The 23,045-nt window shown below is 43.5% G+C and overlaps 1 protein-coding gene across 3 annotated transcripts in view; it reads left to right on the plus strand.

The window, feature by feature from the left end:
• Positions 1-462: 462 nt before the first annotated feature.
• Dstyk (dual serine/threonine and tyrosine protein kinase) overlaps positions 463-23,045 on the plus strand; it is a 70,301-nt gene continuing 47,718 nt past the window's right edge. For all 3 annotated transcript variants that reach the window (XM_004663550.2, XR_006637813.1, XR_006637814.1), the window contains exon 1: positions 463-730. In XM_004663550.2, coding sequence (XP_004663607.1) covers positions 463-730 — 268 coding nt within the window. The remainder of the gene's footprint in view (positions 731-23,045) is intronic.

Raw genomic sequence — 23,045 nt, forward strand, 5'->3', positions numbered from 1 at the left:
GAAGGCACAACAGTTTTGCTGACGTCTAGATTCCACAAGTTCCTCCTTCTCCTCCAGGACTCGTGCAAGAACACATTTTTCCACGAGGGCAGAGTGTTAAGCACAAGGATAGGTTGAAGTTTCCACCAAAGGAGGGATCAGTCCCATCCACTGTTTCCCGAGTTTCACCATTGGCATTCCGGCCCTCGGCCTCAGCGCACACTACAAGTCCCAGGAGCCCACGCGGCGACAGCGCCCTCCTTGAGTTTTCCCCTCGCTCTGCCGCAGCGCGGAGAGGAAGGTTCCGTGTGCGTCGTGCCCAGCTTGTTTGTCGAAGCCGTGACGAAGGCTGGAAGCCTGAGCGTGCAGGCGGGGGCGTCGGGAGGCCGATTCCGTCTTCCTTGAGCACTAGGGGGCGGGGAGGAGGGAGGCCGGGCCAGCGGCGGGGAGCGAGCCGCGGAGACAGCGGGCTTGACACCGGCGATGGAGGGCGACGGGCTGCCGCGCGCCAGCGAGCCCGTGTCGGGTCCCGGCCCGGGAGGAGGCGGCGGCGGAATGATCCGCGAGCTGTGCCGGAGTTTCGGTCGCTACCGCCGCTACCTGGGGAGGCTGCGGCAGAACCTGCGCGAAACCCAGAAGTTCTTCCGCGACATCGAGTGCTCCCACAACCACGGTGCTCCCTCCTCCCCCACGGGCGGCGGGCCCGAGCTCGGCCCTGCCGGCGATGTCGCGGAGACCGGGCTGCCGGCGGGTAAGGAGGAGGACAGGCCTTGCGGGACGGGGGGAAGCTGGAGCGTGGCCCGGCCACCCGCGCCCCGTGCAAGACGGCGAGAGGGAGGGCGGGCGTGGCGTGGGGCCGCGTGGCGGGGCCCGGGCCTGGGGGACCGGCGACGGGGCGGGAGGACATCCCTGGGGGAGGGCCGCGGGCCGCTGGCGCCCGGGCAGAAGCCGGCTTGGGGGCTCTCCGAGGGCGTGTGTTCAGCGGAGGAGTGGGAACGTCGCTCTGAGTTTGGGGGTGCGGGACACAGTTGTGGGTGTGAGCCCCATGTAGGCGGGGTGACCCTGGAGCGCGAGGAAGCCTTGATGCTGTGTGTGCGCGTGTGCATGTGTGCGTGTGTGCGTGTGTTTAAGTGTGTCAAATGCTTGACTCCCCCACACCCCAGGCACAGGGCAGCCCCGTGAAGAGGGGATGTTTTTTAAAATAGAGTTGAGAGTTGTCAACGGAAAACATTGCTGATGGGCGCCAGGGAATTAATTGCCCAGAGATGTTATTTGTGCTTATGGTGAAAAAGTTAGAAAAGAAAGGGACCTTTAAAAAAAATTTTTTTTTTTTTTGGATGGGGGCGGGAGGCGTCCTGAACCCTTGGAAAATTAGCTACTCTAGCCCATCTTGATGTTCTTTTTTTGGGATATGCCGTAGGTCCCAAAGCACTTTAAATCCTGCCCGGTCTTTTATCTTTCCCGTTCCCTTTTAAACTGCTATTGGCGGGGGAAGTAGACAGTTTAACTACTGTGTCTTATTAGGAAATAGAATGGGAGGGAGAAACTACCGGCGTCCCATACATATAGATAGTTTGTGGCCAATACAGCAAATAGGTCCATGGGTTTTTATTTAGTGATTCTCAAGTGAAAGTGTGGATTGAAACAACTCCAGGAGTGCATTAAAAATACCACATCCCAGGCCTATCTCACAGATTCTGATTGTAAGTGGGTCCTGAGAATCTAATTTAACATTAAAAAAAATGCTGGAATTCTGATGCAGGTGGTCTGCAAACACACTTTCAGAAACATGGATTTAGATGCTGATAACAAATCTGGAGTTGAGGTGAGTTTGTATGTTGGACCCTATGTCCCCAAAGGTTCATGTTTAATATCTTAAAATTTGTCCGAGATTCTGGAAGTGGTGATAAAGATGAGCTGGTAAGATTCTGAGATTGACACTGTTGGATGATACTATCCCACATATTTGTCCTGGATATCAATGTAAAGGCTTTTATTTTATCTCAGGGAATAAAAGATATAAGGTGATGACTAGCATTTCTGAAGTTATGGTTTCAATATCTTATGCCAGAGCTTTACTATCCTTGAGATGAATTTGTGGAGGGAACCGGCTTTGTGAAGCTTTCAGAAAAACAACTGGTGAAAAGGCTCCCCAGGATATGGACTTTCACCCCTAACAGTTTATTTGAAGCTGCTTTCCCTGCACAGAAGTTTCTCCCATAGGGTGTCATAAAAAGCACCCTCCTGTTTAAAATTATTTGAAAACAACTAATTCAAAGTTAACACCTTAAACAAAATCAGAGGATTTACCTTACATGGACATTTTCGAATTTTCAGGAATCTTGGTTGGCTTTTTTTTTTTAATTTCTTAAAAGCCAATCTAAGAAATACAAGTATCCCTTTGTATTTTTGCTTCATAGCTTTTCTGGTTGATTGCATCATGAACTAATTTTTGCCTATGTAACTCTTCACCCTTTGGAGTGTGTCCATCCTAAATAAAATCTGGGAGGGTGCCGATAACACGATCAGGAGCAGTTTGATTTTGTTCTATATGATACTTCCCTCCTGTTAGACTGGAGGATTCTATCTTTGGGAGTGAAGCTGCACCAGGGAAAATTAGGTGGCTGTTTCTGTTTGTGGGGTGCCATCTTCCTAGCTGCTTAGGTAATCATGTTAGCAAGTAGAATCACTGGAGCTGGGGAGATGGCTCAGTGGTTAAAAAACAGGTACTTGCTTGCAAAGCCTGGAAGCCTGGATTCATTTCTCCAGCACCCACGTAAAGCCAGACACAAAAAGTAGCACATATGTCTAGCATTCCTTCGCATTGGCAAGAGATTCTGGTGGACACACACACACATTTCAAAAGACAGTAGAACCACACCATAAAAGCTCTTGTTCTCTTCCTTTGCAGGAGAGAAACTTTGTGAGGTCAAAGTCACTCAGAAACTATCTGAACTTTCTTTTGTGACTGTTGGTTTCTGATTAATAGGAACCTGGAATGTGAAGGAAAGTAGTCAATTCTTAACCTAATAAACCTTTGGAAGGTTATGATCATTTCAGAATGGCAGTTCCCTTCTAAGTTAAATGCAATATAACATTTGTGCAGCTGAATACGAGGGACTAGCTGTAAATTTGAAATTGGAGAATAAGGATGACAAGAGCTAAACAGCTTTTCTTTTTCTTTTTTTTATATATGTTTTTTATTTTTATTTATTTATCTGACAGAGAAAGAAGGAGAGAGAAAGAGAGAGAGAAAGAATGGGCACATCAGGGTCTCCAGCCATTGCAAACAAACTCCAGACATGTGCGCCCCCTTGTGCATCTGGCTAATGTGGGTCCTGGGGAATTGAACCAGAGTCCTTTGGCTTTGCAGGCAAACGCCTTAACGGTTAAGCCATCCCTCCAGCCCTCTTTTTCTTTATATATTATTTATAGTGACATACCAGAGCTTTGTATTTTAATTTCAATCATAGAGAACTGGAAGAACCCTAAAACAATATTTATCTCCTAAATTTGATAGTTTTTTTTTTTTTATTTTTTGGTTTTTCCAAGTAGGGTCTCACTCTGGCTCATGCTGACCTGGAATTCACTGTGCGGTCTCAGGGTGGCCTTGAACTCGCGGCAGATCCTCCTACCTCTGCCTCCCCAGTGCTGGGATTAAAGATGTTCGCCACCATACCCAGCACTAAGTTTGATAGTTTTATTATCCCTCATGTCAGTGTATAGAATATAATGTCCCCAATGTTTTAGAAATTAAGAAGTTAAAAAAAAAGTTAAGATGGAAGGCCAGGCTTGCTGGTGAATGCGTGCAGTGTGGTCACTAAAGGCAGAGTAGGGGATCACTGTCAGGAGAATCATTGCAAGTCTGAGGACAGCCTGCACTCCATAGAAGGTTCCATGCCAGCCAGGTCTATGTAGTAAAGCACTAGTGAAAAAGGAGATGGAGGGGCTGGGGAGATGGCTTAGTGGTTAAAGGCATTGGCTTGCAAAGCCTGTAGGCCTGTATTAAATCCCTGCCACTCACGTAAAGCCTGACAGGCATTCGTTTACAGTGTATTTACTTAGAGTGGGTATTGTCTTAGAAATTTATATGAATAAAATAGTTTATCCAGGCATGGTGGCATGGTTCTAATCCCAGCACACTGAAGTGGCCGAGGCAGTGGGATCTTGGGTTCAAGGCCAGCCTGAGCTATACATCGAGAATTCCAGCTAGCCTCTGCTATGTAACTGTCCCCAAAAGTCACAACAGCAAACAAACAAAACAGGGTTAATGAAGGCTGGAGAGATGGCTCAGCGGTTAAGGTGCTTTCCTATAAGGTCTAACAACCTAGATTCGATTCCCTGATATCCACATAAAGCCAGATGCCCAAAGTGGAACATGCATCTGGAGTTTGTAGCAGCTGGAGGCCCTGATGTGCCCATTCTCTCTCACTGTTTCTCTTTATCTCTTTCTGCTTGCAAATAAATAAATTATTTTTTAAAAAGAGGGTTAATGAGCCAGGAATGGTGGTGCACACCTTTAATCTCAGTACTTTGGAGGCAGAGGTAGGATTGCTGTGAGATTGAGGCTACCCTGAGACTACATAGTGATTCCAGGTCAGCCTGAGCTAGAGCGAGACCCTACCTCGGGAAAAAAAAAGGCCAGTGAATCTCAATGAAATTTCAGTGATAATGCCATCCTTACAAAGTTGAGACATTTAGCGACCATGTACATTACAGCTCAGGTATATAATTTCATATGTAATATGTGTATTGCATTAGGGAGTTGGAGCATGGGTTTTGGGGAAACTAAGGCAGGAAGATGGATTGTGGGACAGAGCAGTTTTGCATGGAGCCAGATCTAGACCCAGATCCCCAGACTTGCAGGCCATTTCCAACTCTGCAGCTCCTGGTCCTTTCCTGCTGTGGCAGTGGGAACACAAAGGCCCTCTGCAGTGGAGGCTTTGTTACAGATGAGTCATTCACAGGCTCCCTTGCTTTCTGTGAAGCTCTGATTTAGTGGGAGACTTGATCTAATTCAGCGAATATAAATGTGACATGGTCTCCTTAGTTCCCTTACTCCAGGTTCCACTCCCTGACATTCAGAGCATCCATTGTGTGCCTCTTTACTCATCAGAAACTTGGGAGGAAATAACCTTCCTAAACACAGTAGCTCTCGGCACCTTCCCCTTTTAGTCTTTCTTCCCCTCCCTTATTTTCCTTTCCTGAGAAAATCGGTTCCTCACAGCACAGGGCACTATGCTACTAAAAACGTTATACAGGGCTGGAGAGATGGCTCAGTGGTTAAGGCACTTGCCTGCAAAGCCAAAGGACTCAGGTTTGATTCCCTAGGACCCTTGTAAGCTAGATGCACAAAGAGGTGTGTGTGTCTGGAGTTTGCAGTGCATGGAGGCCCTGATGTGCCCATCCTCCCCTACGCCCCAAATAAATAAAATAAAATAAAAAGGTTATGCAGTTCTGCCTGCTCTTAGCAGAAAAAGCCTTTAAGTTTGTTATCAGTTGCAGTATGTTTTGTTTTAAAAGTCATTATTTCTGTTATTGTTATTTTATTTTACTATTTACTTGAGACAGAGAAATAGGCATAGAGAGAGAGAGTGAGCTTAAGTGAGCATGAACATGCCAGGGTCTCCGGCTGCTGTAAACAAACTCCAGATGCACGTGCCACTATGCGCATCTGGCTTTATGTGGGTACTGGGGAATTGAACCTGGGCCATAGGTGTTGCAAGCAAGTGCCTTTAACTGATGAACTATCTCTCCAGCCCTGTTACTGTTATCTTTTGAGACAAGATTTCCTTATGTAGCTCAGGCTGGCCTCAGACTTTCGGTAATCCTCCTGAACCTTGAGTGATCCAGTATGGTTGTGAAATTTTGTTTTGCTCTTTCTCTTTTCCTCACCTCATCCTGTGTTCTCTGCTTCACTAGGTTGAGAGAAAAAAAGTCTCTTCCTGTGATAAGTGTACCTCAGAAACAGTGTTCTGGGCCCAAGGATGTACCTCATTAGTAGAATACTTGCTTAGCATTTGCAAAGTTGTGGGTTTAGTACTCAGAATTAAAAATAAAACCTCAAAAAATGTGTCACTGAAGGTGGGCATGGTGGCGCACACCTTTAATCCCAGCACTTGGGAGGCAGAGGAAGGAGGATTGCCATGAGTTCGAGGCCACCCTGAGACTCCATAGTGAATTCCAGGTCAGCCTGGGCTACAGTGAGACCCTGCCTCGGAAAAAAAAAAAAAATGTGTCACTGGATGGGAGTGGTGGTGCATGCCTTTAATCCCATTATTTGGGAGGCAGAGGTAGGAAGATCATCATGGGTTTGAGGCTACCCTGAGACTATGTAATGAATTCTAGGTTAGCCTGGGCTGGAGCAAAACCCTACCTTGAAAAAAAAATGTCATTGAAATAAAGGGAAATAAAAATTTCACATTGTGCATATTACTTAATTCCTGTAGGTTCTGTCTTAGAATTCCTTCTGCCTCTGCCTCCTGAGTGCCGGGATTCCAGGTGTGCCTGTGCATGCTGGGCTAAAAGGCCTTACTGCTTCAGTGTGATTGTTTTCTTCCTTGCATAATAACTAAGATACATTATCTTATTCATCTGGCTGGATTATGAGCCCCTAAGGATGAAGACTGTTTTACACATCTCTATAACACCTGTAATGTTTCATATAATAGAGACATAATTAATTTACTTCCATTTCTAGTAAATATTGCAGTGATACTTTGAAATTAAAGACAATTTAATATTTATTGCAGAAGAGCATTTTTCTCCCTATAGAAGATACAGCATTTTGTAAAATCACCCACATCTTACTGTATGGACCCCTAGAAAAAGAGCAGTGATCTGCATTCGGTAGATGGTTAGACCTGAGGTATTCTTTTATCTTAATTGTTTTGAGATGGCGTTCAAGGCCAGCTCAGACAAAACAGTGAGCTCCCCATCCCCCCCCCCCGCAGTGATAAGGAGTTGAGTGCTGACTGTGCAAGACCCTGGCTTTCATCTCCAGCACTGCAATCAACAAATAAATAAAGAAGAATTGAGTCACTCTTCTCGTTTGGTGACTGAGTGTAAGAATGAGCTCTATTCTCTGTGGTAGAGTAATGATAGTTGTCTTGTTTTATGGAATGCACTGATAACTATTACTTTTAGAGCGTCTTTCATCTCTGTGTCTTCCTCAGAGGTTATTTACAGAGAAGCCAATAGCAAGAGTGTGAAGTGTGTGCAAGGATGTGTGTGTGTGTGTGTGTGTGTGTGTGTGTCTGTGTGTGTGTTTCTAACAGTTGGAAGGCTCATTGAGTTTGCCCTTTTTGTAGGAAATTAGCCTCTTGGGATGGTGGATTTGCTTCCTACTTGGTGCTGGGATAGGTGTATAGAAGATGTAATTTTTCTTTCTTAATCTCTCGGAACTGTCTAGAGTCCCCTGTGGGGATGTCCAGTGTCAGGATAGGTCATTTCTATATTTCAGTAATGATTGAGTTCTTTGCCAAATGAAGAGTTTGGTGTTTTGGTATCCTGGTCACCTGACAGAGAGCAGGGATCCCAGCAGTGGTTGAGATATGTGTCCCCCTGCTTTGAGATGCATAAATCAGGCTCTGAGAACAATGTTCATCTGAAGCCCAGAACAAAACTCTGAAGGAAAGCCAGTCATAGCATGGGGACCCACTGGTCCCCAGTTGAAATGCCCATCGTGTGCAGTATGTGTTTCTGTCTCTTTGCTAGGTAATGTGAATGGCTTGGATGTATTTCTCAGCTGTGGGCCATGTGGCAGTAGGAAACTTTGAACCACAGCTCTGTCCCATGGGGGGCCTTTCTCTAGACCGGAAGGTAGAAAGTGGGATTTGAGGATTGTTTGCTTTTCACATGTCTAGCTAAATGAAGTGTCAGAATTGTCTTGAAGAGTCATGTCTAGTTATTTATTCATAAAAGCCTTTGATTTTTAAAATTTTACATTTCTTTTTTAAAATATGCTTTTATCTCTTTCTTTTACTTGGACAGAAAGTATCTAAATTTAGCTTCAACAGATTAAGGGCTTTAATGCCTTATTTATGTCAGGCAGCTTTCACTTTGGTTTTTTTTTTTTTTTTAATCCTTTCCAGTCCAAATAATGGGGAATAAAACAGAATTAATTCTCATTCATTCACTCTTTTTCCTTCCCTCCCACTCTCCTTCCTTCCCTCCTCTCATTCTTTAAAGTAAAACCACACTTTCCAGATCAAGGACCCAGGTTCTGTACTCGATGCAGCTACGTTACAAGTCTAGTTTCTATGAAAACTCCCTCTGTCCAGATTGGGGAACTGACTGAACTGTGATGGATGTTACTTTTCAGAAATATTCCAGAAAATATACTAGTCTAGCTCTTGTTATTTTGAAGATATGGAAATGCAAGGAAGGTTGTCAGGAAAAATAGCTAGTTGGGAGTAGTCATCCTTGTTTTTTGGCATAGAAAACCCAGCTAGGAAAGCAGTTTCAGTTTCTGCTGGCTAAAGAGCGGGCCAGATCTTCTGGTACTTGTTCCATAGAGTTCTATCACTTTAACTTGGAAAAGTGGTTTGTTAGCGTAGACTTAAACTGGTTAAATGTCATAGGGAGGAGGTCTGCGACCTTGAAGAGCTGGTGAATTGTTTCTACGCTGGAGTACACAGAAGGCGCCACTGTAGGCCCTGCAGGGTCGTTTCCTCCACTGCTGCCTTTGAGCTTATAGGAAGCTCTGTCAGAGTGCCTGTGCCGCAGTGATGCTGCTCAGCGTGTGGACTTGGATTCGAAATCTCATTCTCAACCACTGGTGTCCTGCACTCTCCAGCCAAGAGGCACCAGTTAGCTGCAGGATGATTGAAGCCATGGACAGGAATATACCAGATCCTGTTATTGTATTTAGTGTTTTCTGAGATCCAGATCTGACTCTTTACTAAACTATTCCTTTGGATCATTAAAAAAAAAAATATTTTGAGCTGGATGTGATGTCACACATCTTTAATCCCAGCACAAAGGAGGCTGAGGTAGGTGAGTTGAGGCCAGCCTGGGGCTATAGAGTGAGTTCCAGGTTAGCCTGGGCTAGAGTGAGATCCTGCATTAAAAACAACAACAAAAAATTGAAATAATTACAAAGATACATAAATGCTGTCAGAACAATGAAAAGTGTTCTCATATGTGCTTCATACTGATTTTCTGGTGAAAATTTTAATAGTTTGATCCATAACCAACCCCTCCTCTCATATAAATTATCTTTTCAGAGTTGTTGCAGTACAAGGTGCAGTCTCTAAGCATTCCAATGTGCATTTGTCCCAAACAAGAACCTGCTTTTGCATATCAGCAACAACTCTCGTCAGGAAGTTAACACAGATTCTTTGCCACCATCCAGTACTCAAATTCTGCTCACTATCCCGGTGAGCATCCCTGATGTTTCCCCAAAAGCATGTCACATTTATTTCCATGTCACTCCAGACTTCCAGACTCCCTTTGGCCTTTCCCTGATGTTCATATCTTTAATAAGTTTTAAGAGTTGCATTCTATAAGATGACCTACACCTGGGTCCATATATTTGAAATGAATAGATTCAGTCATGAGTCCTTACCAGGATTTGCAGAGAAATGGCATGATGTTCTCCACCCTAGAGAGCACATGATACTACTCCCATGCCAGAGATATTAAGCTTGGTCACAATCAGGCGAGTGTCTTCTGGATTTCTCCTCCATAACTTTACCATTTTCCCCTTTGCACTTGATGAATCTTTTGTGGGAGGGTCTTCTCAGAGTGGTGGGTTTCATATCCTCCTTTACTAGTTTGTATTCTGGTATGAAGAGCTTTCCTTTATTCCTTGTTTAGATCAGCTATAGACTGGTGAATTTTTTTTCTGGTGGTTTATGGCTTTTAGTACCATTTTTATTTTTGTCCATAAATTACTCCTTGTTTGATCAATGATCCCCCCTTCAGGCTGGTTCCAGTATCGTTTTGACATATCCCTACTTTTGAATCATTCCTAATTGTATATGCTTTCTTGTAAAACCATTTAAAATGTTAACAAGTAGGAGTCAGTATGAAGCGCATTGTTCCGACAGCATTTATGTTTCTTTGTAATTATTTCAAAAAATTTTTTGAAGCCCTCAGTGGAGCATGGGTTTGGCTTCCTTCAGAAAACTGCTTCCATTTCTGCATCCCATAAATGACAGCCTCAGCTGCCAGCTGTGTTTCTGTTCCCTCTCTAGCATGACCTGCCTCTGGAGCATTTTGCTTTGAAAGGAATTTGTCAGCAGGCTGCTGCCTTCTCATCTTTCCATGGCTCCCAAGGAGTGTAAGCCTCTAGGGAGGCTCTTTCTTACCAGGTACCGAAACAATCTACTTCTTAAAAATAGGGTCTGAGGAGATGGCTTAGTGGTTAAAGAGCCTTGCTTGCAAAACCTGCCAGCCCTAGTTCAATTCCTTAGCCATCCATGTAAGCCAAATGCAAAATATGGTGCAAGCGCCTGGCATTGGTTTGTAGTGGCAAGAGACTTGGCCTGCCCTCCCCACCCCATGCACCTGCACCTATGTGCCCATGCACAGAAATAATTAAATACATAAGCGGGGCATGGTGGTGCACACCTTTAATCTCAGCATTCAGGAGGCAAAGATAAGATCTCTGTGAGTTTCAGGCCAGCCTGAGGCTACATGGTGAATTCCAGGTCAGCCTGAGCTAGAGCGAGACCCTACCTTGAAACCCCCCCCTCCAAAAACTTAAATATATAAATAAAAATTAAAAAAAATTTAGTCATCTCTCCTGAGCCACCAGATACTTAGTTTGATGAAGAAGGAAGAGCTGTGTAGAAGTATGATTAGACAAGGTATAATAATCTAGTAGAATTCATCTGAGGGTACCTAACAAGGCCTGTCTTCTTGGACTTTCTTCCCAGGTATGGGCAGTACCCTACTAGAGTTAAGAAAGAAGGGAGATGAGCCGCTGTGGTGGCTCACACCTATCATCCCAGCATTCAGGAGGCTGAATGTAGGAGAAAGTAGAATTGCCATGTTCAATGTTAGCCTGGGCTATGTATTGAGATCCTGTTTCAAAACAAGAAATGCTGACACCCCCCCCCAAAAAAAGAGGGGAGAGTGAATATTCTAGGTTTCATGGCTGGCTTTGAGATAACGGGTTGCTAACTTTACATGACAACCTTGGGGAAGAGGATTTCTGGTCTCTGTGACTCACTCTGGGGGAGAAAGGAGGATGACATACAGGAGGGCAAGAGAAAATTGGAAGAAGACTTTATTTCAGAGGTCTTCCAGTCTTCTTTCATTCAAAGTATTCAGCATGCTACAGTGCCATACTTTGGGCACTACTTTTGGGTTCCAATAAGTTGTAATTGTATACCAAGGCAAAGGTGCAGACTTGTACTTCCTCCAAATAGTGCCTTCCGGCTGGAGAGAAGGCTGTGTGGTTAAAAGGCACTTGCTTCCAAGTAGTGTCGTGTCTACCTTGGCCACAGGCTGTCCTTGCTCTGTCCTTGGCTCACCTTTCACAGGCATATATTATTGATTGGGATGGAAGATAGGCGAGAAGGGGTGTGCATTGGTATAGTTGCCATTACTGCAAAAATCAGTGTTCTGCTGGGCGTGGTAGCTCACACCTTTAATCCCAGCACTTGGGAGGCAGAGGTAGGATTGCCATGAGTTCAAGGCCACCCTGAGACTCTACCTTGAAAAACAAAACAAACAAAATATAAAAGTTTCCTAATAGGTCACTAGTGACATAAATATGTCATTAGCATTTCTTTGAAACACTTCTTTTTTTAAAAGTCTCAACTTCAAATGCAAATACTAGTATAGCCTGGTTGATGAGTAAAATGTTAAGAACTTCTTGGAGGGGTGGGGCGATGGCTCAGAGGATAAAGTGCTTGCCATGCAAGTGCGAGGCCCTGTGTTTGGGTCCCCAGGCCCCATATACAACTGGACTTCGGTGCTTGCAGCTGTAATCCCTGCGCACCCTAGGGCTGGAAGGGAGATGGAGACAGGAGAATCGCCTGGAAGCTCACAGGCCAGCTAGGCTGGCAAACACAGTGGTGAACAAGAAATGAGTGACCCTGCCTCAAACGAAGTGGGAGGTGAGGACTGACACACAAAGTTGTCCCTTGGCCTCCACAGACATGCTGTACACGCACACTCACACAACTTCTTGGAAAAGTACTTATAGTTTCTTTTACAGAAGTGACTAGAAATTTTGTATAAAATAACTTAGCCTTTTTTTTTTGCTTTTTGCAAGATAAGGTCTCACTCTAGCCCAGGATGACCTGGAGTTCACTATGTAGTATCAGGCTGGCCTCAAACTCACAGCGATCCTCCTTCCTTGGCTTCCTGAGTGCTGGGATTCAAGGCGTGCGCCACCACACCTGGGAGAGAGAGAGAATGAGAATGGGCACACCAGGGCCTCTAGCTGCTGCAAATGAACTCCAGACACATGTGCCATCCTGTGCATGTGGCTTTACGTGGGTAATGGGGAACTGAACCTATGTAATAAGGCTTTTGTAGGCAAGCACCTTAACTGCTTGAGCCATCTCTGCAGCCTAATAACCTAACATTTTTGAATGTACATCAGCTAGTAGAAATTCTGATTTGTTGTTGTTGTTGTTGTTTGCTTGCTTATAAGACAGGATTTCATGTGGCCTGTGCTGGCTCAGACTCCTGCTCCTCTTGCCTCTACTTCCCAAGTGCTGGGATTACAAGAGTGCACTACCATAATTTGTTGGCTATTCTGTTTTTCTGCCCAGGTCTTATTCCTTATTGTTTGGGGCAACTTTCATAGGGCTCATGTTGCAGTCCGGTTCACATTGCTGGTAGAAATCACCCAACCAAGAGCAGCTTCTGGGAAAAAGAGATTTATTTTGGCTTACAGGCTCGAGGGGAAGCTCCACGATGGCAGGGGAAAACGATGACATGAGCAGAGGGTGGATATCACCCCCTGGCCTACATAAGGTGGACCACAGCAACAGGAGGGTGTGCCAAACAATGGCATGGGGAAACTGGCTATAAAGCCCATAAGCCCGCACCCAACAATACACTCCCTCCAGGAGGCATTAATTCCCAAATCTCCATCAGCTGGGAACCTAGCATTCAGAACACCTAAGTTTATGGGGGACACCTGAATCAAACCACCACAGCTCATATCAGTTAGTTTTAGATTGGAGTCCAACAACTATTAGAACTTTTTTTCTGTGGTTAGCCCTAGACTGGGAAACAATGTGCTGGGACATTTTCTAGTACCCACTGAGATCAAGGTGCAGTTTTTACATAGCCCTGTTGTCTTCTTACGTAAGTGGAGAAGCCACCTGCCTAAGTGGGCTTTTTTTTTTTTTAATCTTCTGTCTCATTTATAAATGAGGACCATAGTCTTTGGTAGAATCTCATGCATTGAGATGAGGCAAATAAAAAAAAAATCAACGTTTAGAAACAGATCAAAAATGGTATGTAGAACAGATAAACCGAATGACTTGCTTTTCTTCCTTCTAACTTGAACCTTTATTTATAAGGAACTTGAGTCAAGATATTCTGTGTTTAAGAACCACCACCACAAGGAGAGAGACTAAGCCTTGATTTGCATTTAGGAAAATTTCATATGAATTTTCCTGCAGCCAGAGTTGGCAGGGTTAATGTGCGCCAGCTGAGAGGCCCTGCTGTTACCTTCTGGCAGCCCATATGCAGATGCTGTTGTATTAATTACAAAGGAAAACCTGATTAACTCAGAAGTCCTTTAACTGTCAGTGAGGCAGTTCTGAAGCAGGTTTCCTTCCTCCCTCCTACAGTCAGTCTACAGCTTTAAGTTTCTTCTTTAGAGTACTCCTTAGAGCACCTGGCTAGTCCAGTTAACTTTGATCTGTTCTTCCAGTAGTCCAGGGGGAGCTTGCATAATGAAGTTTGCTTATAATTTAAAAAACCAAAACAACCAGATCCACCTTCCAGCTCTCTGGCATGTTACTTTTCCAACAGTTGAAACTAGATTTGAGAAATAGAGAAAATGCTGAAGATGGTCTAACTCCCTCGGTTACTGGATGAGCAATTCTAGGACCAGCAAGATCAGGTGGACCATCAGGGTCACTAGCATCAGAAAATGACCAGTGCTGTTCATGTTGCCATGCACACACTTGTCACAATGCAGTGTGCCTAAAGGAAGAGTAAAGCCGTCTGCCGTCAGCTTCATTTCTCTCATGCTGTTACTCAATTCTTAGACATGTTGGAGATGGTGGAAAAAGCTAAAGAAAGCTTCGTGGGAGGAGGAGCACGGGGGGGGGGGGGCTTGGGTAGTGGCAGGCTGGAAACGCAGAGAGCTGCGGTGCCTGTGTTGAAGGCTTTCTTCAGAGCCGTAGTTTGCACTGGCACCCGACGGAGTGCCTGGAAATGGGAGCTCCAGCTGAGCTCAGCCTCAGCCCCTTTCCATGGCAATGGATTTTGGCTGCTTCAGTTGTAGCAGCTTTATTTCTAGTGACTGTTGTTGCAGACACGGAGCAGGGGAGGAAGGTGATAATTTGGCGGAGATGAATAATGGGGTGTGCCTGCTGTGGTTTTGCTGATGCAGCATGTCTTATTGGTTTTCCTGCTGCTGACACTTTGTCTCGGAGGTGTTTACTCCTCTCTGTGCTCCTGAAAAGTGGTTCTGTTGGCTTTCTTCCCTATTATCTGCACGCCTAGTAGTAGCAACAGTAACAGAGCTCACTTGGATTTTTATAAAACTGCTCTTATAGTAGGAATTCTTTTCTACATTTTTGCTTACTGACAATTTAAAAAATGTTTATTTATTTGAGAGAGAAAGAGGCAGGGAGAATGGGCACACAGGGCCTCTAGTCACTGCAAATGAACACCAGACGCATGTGCCACCTTGTGCTTCTGGCTTACATGGGTACTGGGGAATTGAACCTGGGTCCTTAGGCTTTGCAGACTTTACAGGCAAGTGCTTTAACCACTTAGCCATCTCTCTAGCCCTGCTGACAATTCTTTAGCATGTACATAATATATTTTGATCATAATCACTTCCCACTATCTCTTTTTCCCTCTCCATCCTGCTGCACTCCTTCTTTCCTCTTGTACTTTGACATTCGTGTGTGTACGGGAGAAAGACCTGGAGTTTAATTAGGGCTGCTTGTGTGAGCACGGGTGAGGCAGCATTTGTCAGAGCACATGCAACTTAACTAGTGGCTGTGTCACTAAAGAAGATGTATTCCCCCAACCCTAGCAACCATTAACTGCCATGAGTCCTCAAGGAGGAATGAGGGTCTCATGCCCTCCCCCACCACCCATGACAGAATGTTGATGGGCCCAATATTGTGCAGGTAACCACAGCAGCTGTGAGCTGTGTGAGATAGTGTTCTTTAGCACTCATCCTTATCCTCTGGCTCTTACATTCTTTCTGTACCCTCTTCTGCAATGTTCCCTGAGACTTGGGGGGCGGGGGTGATATACACATCTCACTTGATGCTGAGCATTCTACAATCACTTATTTAAACATTTGAATAAATTTTGAGTAGTAGTCACTGCCAACTGCAGAAAGATGCTTCCCTGACCGAAGCTGAGAGCAGCACTAATCTATGGGTATGAACATACATATTCAAATGGCAGTTTGATGTGCACAACACATCCATTTAGCCAAACATCAGGAGTAGCTTCCCTCCTAGGCTTTATGACCTCCGTAGGCTTTTGAACAGGTTTTCAGTACCAAGCATGAATGCCCTCCTGTAGAGCAGGCCTCAAATTCAGTTAGAGTATTTGTTTATTGCCATAATAGTCATGCCACTATTGCACAAGTGGGCACATCTTGCTTGTATGGTCAGTCATATAGCACGCAGAGTATAGTGCTAGGTAAGAGTGTTGATTTTTCTCCCCAGCAGCCTGCAAAGTACCTTCCAATACTATGAAAGGGAGCCAGCAGGGGGAAGTTTCCAGCTCAGTTCCAGTTTATCAGTCCTGCTACCAAAGTGTGTTGTGTCTTCAGCATTGGAGTCTTACCATCTAATTCTGGTGGGCAGCCAAGAACAGTAGCAATAGCCTATATTCTTTGGGGCCTCAGGGGACTCTGCCCAGCAAGCAACTCACTGGTATCCCACTGCCCTGGCACTGGGACTTTAAAAATTTTTTTCTTTGGTGTTTTTTTTTTTTTTTTTTTTTTTTGAGGTAGGGTGTCATGCTAGCCCAGGCTGAACTGGAATTTACTCTGTAGCCCCAGACTGGCTTTAAACTCATGTGAAACCTCCCACCTCAGTCTACTGAGTGCTGGAGTGAAAGGTGTGCACCATCATGCCTGGCTTGATCAAGCTACTTAGAAATTTTTTTTCAGCTGGGCTTTGTATCAGAGGTATGAAGATTGCTATGAGTTTGAGGCTAGCCTGAGGCTATAGAGTGAGTCCAGGTCAGTATGGGCTACAGTGAGATTACCTCGAAAATACCAAAAGAAAAGTTTTCTGTTTTTATTTGTGAAGGGAGAGAGAGAAAGGAGAGAGAGATAATGAGTGGGTACACTAGGCTTTCTTGCTGCTGCAAACAAACTGCAGATGCATGCACCGCTTTGTGCATCTAGCTTTACATAGGTACTGGGGAACTGAACCTAGGCTGGCAGGCTTTGCAAACAAGAAAGTGCCTTGAACTTCTGATCCATCTGCCTAGAAAAATAGCCCTCAAGCTATTTTTTTATATGTATATGTGTGTGCATATATGTGTGTGTGTGTGTGTGTGTGTGTATATATATACATATATATGTGTATATATACATACACACATATATACATATATGTATGTGTGTATACATATATATAACTTACGTCAAATATAAATATATATATATGCATTTATATTTGAAACCTTACCTCAAATATATATATGTGTATATATACATGTATTTATATTTATATTTGAGGTAGGGTTTCACTGTAGCTCAGGCTGACCTGGAATTCATTATGTGGTCTCAGGATGGCCTCGAACTCACAGAGATCCTCCTACCTCTGCCTCCTAAGAATTGGGATTAAAGGTGTATGCCACCATACCCGGCTTTAATTATTAGCTAACAAAAGAAGTAGGTTTTCATATGGCTTTTTTGTCTATCTTTAGTTTTTATTAACCTGCCCCTAAACCCCTCCTCTCCTCTACCCCCCACCCTCATCTCGCCTTAAACCTTTCCACTCTCAGTCCCTTGGCTTTCATATCACATGACTTCTACCCTTCCTTAAGCACCCTTTCTCCCTTTTCATGGCTTCTTTCTAGATTCCTGGCCTCTACTGACTCTCACTCCAAACAACAACAACAACAAATCCTTGTTCTGCTTTGAAGGTCTGGTGAAATTCACCAGGGCATCCATCTGGGCATTTTTCAGTTGGGAGATTGTTTTTATATAACTGCTTCTTCAGTCTTACTGCTTGTGTAAGATTTATTTAAATGATTTATCTCATCATGGTTTAATTTTGGTAGGTCATATGTATCTAGAAATTCATACATTTCTTTTAGATTTTCCACTTTAGTGGATTATATGTTTTTTAAGGCATATCCTTATGAATTTCTGATTTTCATTGGTATCTGTCCTAATGGCTCCCTTATCATCTCTATTTTTATTAATTTGGGTCTTCAGGCTTTACTAAGGATTTATCAATCTTGTGTACCCTTTCAAAACACCAATTCTTTGTTTCATTGATTCATTGTATTACTTTTTATTTGTTTCATTAATTTCTGCCTTGATCACAATTATTTCTTTACATTTACTGGTTTTTGGTTTGTCATAAGGTATATCATTAAATTATTTATTTGAGACTTCCATGGTTTATTATCTTTTTTTTTTTTTTTTTTTTTTTTGAGGTAGAGTCTCATTCTAGCCCAGGCTGTCCTTGAACTCATAGTGATCCTTCTACCTCTGCCTTCTTAGTGCTGGGATTAATGGCATGTACTATACCTAATGCTCTATGATTTCTTAATATAGGTACTTAAAGCTATAAGGTTACCTCTTAGGACTCTGTTCATTGTGTCCCAAAGGTTTTGGTATGTTGTGTTTTCATTACCATTTGGTTCTAGGAATTTTTTTTTTTCCCTTGGTTTCTTCAGTGTCCCATTGATCATTCAGTCATGTACTGTTGAAGTTCCATAAGTTTGTGTATGTTCTATAGTCTCTCTTGCTGTTGACCAGTAGTTTTATTCCATTGTGATCAGGTAAAATACAAGGAATTATTTCACTCTTCTTTGTTAAGGTTTGCTTTGTGTCCTAATACATGATTTATTTTAGAGAATGTCCATGTCCCGCTGAGAAGTATGTGTATTCTGCAGCATTTGGATGGAATGTCTTGTATATGTCTGTTAAATTCATTTGTTCTATGTCATTTATTCCAGATGCTTTTCTGTTTACTTTTGGTAAGACAACCTGTCGATAGGTGAGAGTGGAATATTGAAATTACCTACTCTTATTGTGCTGGGGATAAGACTTTACATGTGGAAGTGTTTGTCTGATGCAATTACGTGCACCCATGTTTAGTGTATGTGTATTTAGAATTTTAATGTCCTCTTGTTGGATTGCTCCCTTAATCAGTAAAGTAGCCTACTTTATCTCCTCTGACTACTGTTGGCTCGAAGTCTCTCCGGTCAGATATTAGAACAGCAACACATACTTGTTTCCTGGCCCCATTTGCTTGAAGTTATTTTCCATCCTTTCACCCAAAGGCACCTACATCTGTCTTCTATGGAGAGGTGAATTTCTTGGAGTCTTGGAGATCAGAAGCTTCCTGCCTTCAATCCATTCTGTTAGCCTTTGTGTGTTTTGATAGATTCATGGTCATTACTGAAAGGTGTGTATTACCTTCTATCATTCCTGTTGATTTTATAGTGCCTGGTGTCTTTCTTGTCTCTTGACATCAACTATTATTCATGCATCTTACATTAGTGGTGAAGAATTGAATTTGGGCAGTCCCAGGAGTTCTCAGGACCTCATGCTTATGTGACAAACATTCTTACCTGCTAAGCCATCTCCTCAGCCCCAATAAATAGATTCTTACACAGAGCAGACATATGTAACTTTCAAGTACTTGCTGTGTGTTGGTGTGTTAGAATCGGAGGTGCAGAAAGAAATAGGGTGATTATTTATGCTTTTGATAATTAGAGACAGATATTAACATATAATTAGAACAAGCTGTGCTGAGTATAGTATGTAGTGAACAAGGTACCTTGGAGGGATTCAGGACTTTCTTGTTGTTACTTGCCATGTGGTCACACAGACAACTGGCTTGGATTGTTGGCCAGAGGTTAGACCAGTATCCTTGTGCTTGTTAAGTACCTTGCATATGCTTAGGCCCTCAGGGAATGCTCTTCTTTTTTTCTTTAATGTAGGGTCTCACTCTAGCCCAGGCTGACCTGGAATTCACTATGTACTCTCAGGGTGGCCTCAAACTCAACGTGATCCTCCTGCCTCTGTCTCCCAAAGGCTGGGATTAAAGGTGTGTGCCACCATGCCTGGCTTCTCTTTACTTTTTTTTGAAGTGGTCCATCTCTTTCTCAGAAGAACAGGTTGCCTTGCTCCCTTTTTTGGTGTTTCTGGTATGTATGAACGTACATACCAGGGCAATACACTTGGAGATAGACATGAGAGAAAGGACCATAATGAGAGGGGCCTACATCAGCACAGACCTTTTTGGTGGTGCCACTTGTGGAAGAGAAGGAATCAAGGAATTGAAATAGTAGCAGGGCAGGTACATTCTGAAGTAGAACTACCATTTTTAAGAAAAAAAAAAAAAAACCAATAACAACAATTGTGAGGCTGAGGTAGGAGGATCACCGCAAGTTTGAGGTTACCCTGCGACTATATAGTAAATTCCAGGTTAGCTTGGGCTAGAGTGAAACATTACCTCGAAAAATTTAAAAAAAATTTATTTATTTATTTATTTATGAGCAGGAAGAGAGAGAATGAGAATGGGTATCCCAGGGCCTTTGCCACTTCAAACGAACCTCAGATACATGCGCCCTTTTGTGCATTTGGCTTTATGTCACTACTGAGGAATCTTGATAAAGTCAGATGCACATAAGGGAGCATGGCCTGGCAGGCTTTGCAAGCAAGCACCTTTAACTACTGATCTATCTCCTTTGCCCAGACCTTTTAAATGAGTCAGGCCTCTTGCTTCAATTATATGAACAACAACAACAACAAAAATCAGCCTATAAATGGTTTAATGTGATTTATGGTTATGTGACTAAAGTGAATAGTATTTGAGTTAGTAATACCACCTAAAACTGCAAGTGTGATGTATGTGTTTGGCTCAAAAATTAGCTTTTCTGAATCATAGATGTTGGCAGATTATGGTGCTGAAGAAATGGGAGAGTAATTGAGTTCTGTCCTGAGAGTGTAAGGGAACTTTTCCCCCAAACAGGTTCTCATTGCTTTAGAAGCAGTTAGAGAATGTTTTTTGTTGTTGTTGTTTTTTGAGGTAGGGTCTGGTTCTAGCCTAGGCTGACCTGAAATTCGCTCTGTAGTTCAGGCAAGCTTTAAACTCACACAGTGATCCTTCTACTTTTGCTTCCTGGATGCTAGGATTCAAGGCAAGCACCACCACTCCTGGCTTTGAAAAAATATATTTATATTTATTTATTTATTTATTTGTAAGCAGAGAGAGATAGGGAGGCGAGAGACAGACTGGGGGTGGGTGGGTGGAGAGAATAGGCGTGCCAGGGCATCCAGCCACTGCAAATGAACTCCAGGTGCATGCGCCACTGTGCACACGGCTGTACGTGGGTACTGGGGAATGGAACCTGGGATACAGCGAGACTCAACCTTGAAAAAATAAAACAAAAAAAAATAGAATAAATTATTGAAATCTGTTGAGGAAGTGAGTTACTTAGATTAGTGGTGGTATCCTCTAATAGTACTTTTTAGAAATATTATTTATTGTGTGAGGGTGGGGCGGGGCGGGAGGGAATTACCATGGGATATATTTTATAATCATGGAAAATGTTAATAAAAATTAAAAAAAGAAATATTATTTATTTATTTATTATTTGAGAGAGAGAGAGAAAAAAAGAAAAGAGAGGCAGATAGAGAGAGAATCGGCACACCAGGGCTGCTAGCCACTGCAAACGAACTCCACATACATGCATCAACTTGTACATCTGGCTTATGAGTCCTGGGGAATTGAACCTGGGTCCTTTGGTTTTGAAGGCAAGCACCTTAACCACTATGCCATCTCTCCAGCCCTCAAGTAGTGTTTTTTTTTTTTTGTTTTTGAGTTTTTGAGGTAGGGTCTCACTCTAGCTCAGGCTGACCTGAAAGTTACTCTGTAGTCTCAGGGTGGCCTCGAACACATGGTGATCCTCCTACCTCAGTCTCCCGAGTGCTGGGATTAAAGGCATGCGTCACCACACCCAGCTTCAGGTAGTATTTTTGAGAGGTCTCATCTCTTCCTAGATTTGCCTAGATGTTATCCTCTGCACACTTCTCTCCCTTTGTCTTGCTCAGGGTCTTGTCATCTATAAACAGAAGGGACATGACTTGATAGGAAGTGTAGGAAGACCACTTGGCAGCTGGGATGCTGTCACCAGCTATCAGACAGATGAACTGGAACACTCTCTGGAGCTCATGTGGTCTTGGAGATGTTCTCACTTCAGTATGTATGTGTATGCAGTAATGAGGAGCCTAATCAGCTAAAGCTGCATCGGGTAGGGAGATCTAAAAGCGCTGTGCGTTAGGTATTAGGTCTTCTGTCAGAAGGAAGGTTTTAACATTGTGACATATTCACATGTCATTTCTCCCTGGGCTCATGTCCCAATTATTGCCATTTTGATAACTGTGTTTGTAATGGAATACTTACAGACTCTTTAAGCTGTCTTTCCACTGGATGACAAAGAAGGCAGGGAGACTGCAGGTCACTTCTACCTACCTACCTTTCTTCCCCATCCCCACCCCCTCTCTTTCTTTCTTTTTTTCCTGAGGTAGGGTCTTGCTGCTTAGCTGGAATTCACTATGTAGTCTCAGGCTGGCCTCAAACTCACAGTGATCCTCTTACTTTGGCCTCCCGAGTGCTGGGATTAAAGGTGTGTGTAACCATACCTGGTTACTGCCCCCCCCCCCCGAGGTAGGGTTTCATTCTAGCCCAGGCTGACCTAAAATTCACTATGTAGTCTCAGGTGGCCTTGAACTCATGGTGATCCTCTTACCTTTGCCTCCCAAGTGCTGGGATTAAAGGCATGCACCACCATGTCCAGCTCACCTTTCTTAATAATTATAACAGTTTTGTTCCCTGAGGATAAGCTGGAGAGATGATTCTGTTTGATATTTGAAGAACCTCTTTCTTTCTCTCTCTCTCTCTCTCTCTCTCTTTCTTTCTTTCTTTCTCTCTTTCTTTCTTTTTTTCTGTAGTCTTAGGGTGACCTTGAACTCATGGCAATACTCCTACCTGTGCCTCCCAAGTGCTGGGATTAAAGGTGTGCACCACCACACCTGGCTTCTTTTGCTTTTTAAAAATATTTTTATTTATTTATTTGAAAGCAAGAAAGAGGCAGATACAGAGAGAGGGAAAGAGAGAGAGAGAGAATATGAAGGGCTCACTAGGGCCTCTAGCCACTGCAAAGAAACTCCAGATACATGTGCCTTCTTGTATATCTGGTTTGCATGGATCCTGGGGAATCAAACCTGGGTTTTTAGGCTTTGCAGGCAAGCGCCTTAACTGCTAAGACATCTCTCCAGCCCCCGAAGAACCTTTTTTGAGAAGTACATTTTCCCAATATCTTTTTTTTTTTTAAAGGCAAGCCCAACAGACTGGCCTTCTTTTAAATGTGAGGTGGAGGGGGAAAATATTGGCACACCAGGTCCTCTAGCCACTGCAGTCGAACTCCAGGCATGTGTGTCACCTTGCTTGCACACATGTGCAACCTTGCATACTTGTGTCACCTTGTGTGTCTGGCTTACGTGGAGCCTGGAGAGTCCAACATGAGTCCTTACACTTTGCAGACTTTGCCTTAACCAGTAAGCAATCTCTTCAGCCCCCCAATACCTTTTCTTTTTATAAACTTTATTTTTATTTATTTATTTGAGAGAGAGAGAAAAAGGAAGAGAGAGGGAGAGAGAGAATGGGCACACCAGGGCCTTCAGTTACTGCAAA

The sequence above is a fragment of the Jaculus jaculus genome, chromosome 1, assembly GCF_020740685.1.
Source record: "Jaculus jaculus isolate mJacJac1 chromosome 1, mJacJac1.mat.Y.cur, whole genome shotgun sequence".
In the NCBI taxonomy this organism is placed as follows: Eukaryota; Metazoa; Chordata; class Mammalia; order Rodentia; family Dipodidae; genus Jaculus; species Jaculus jaculus.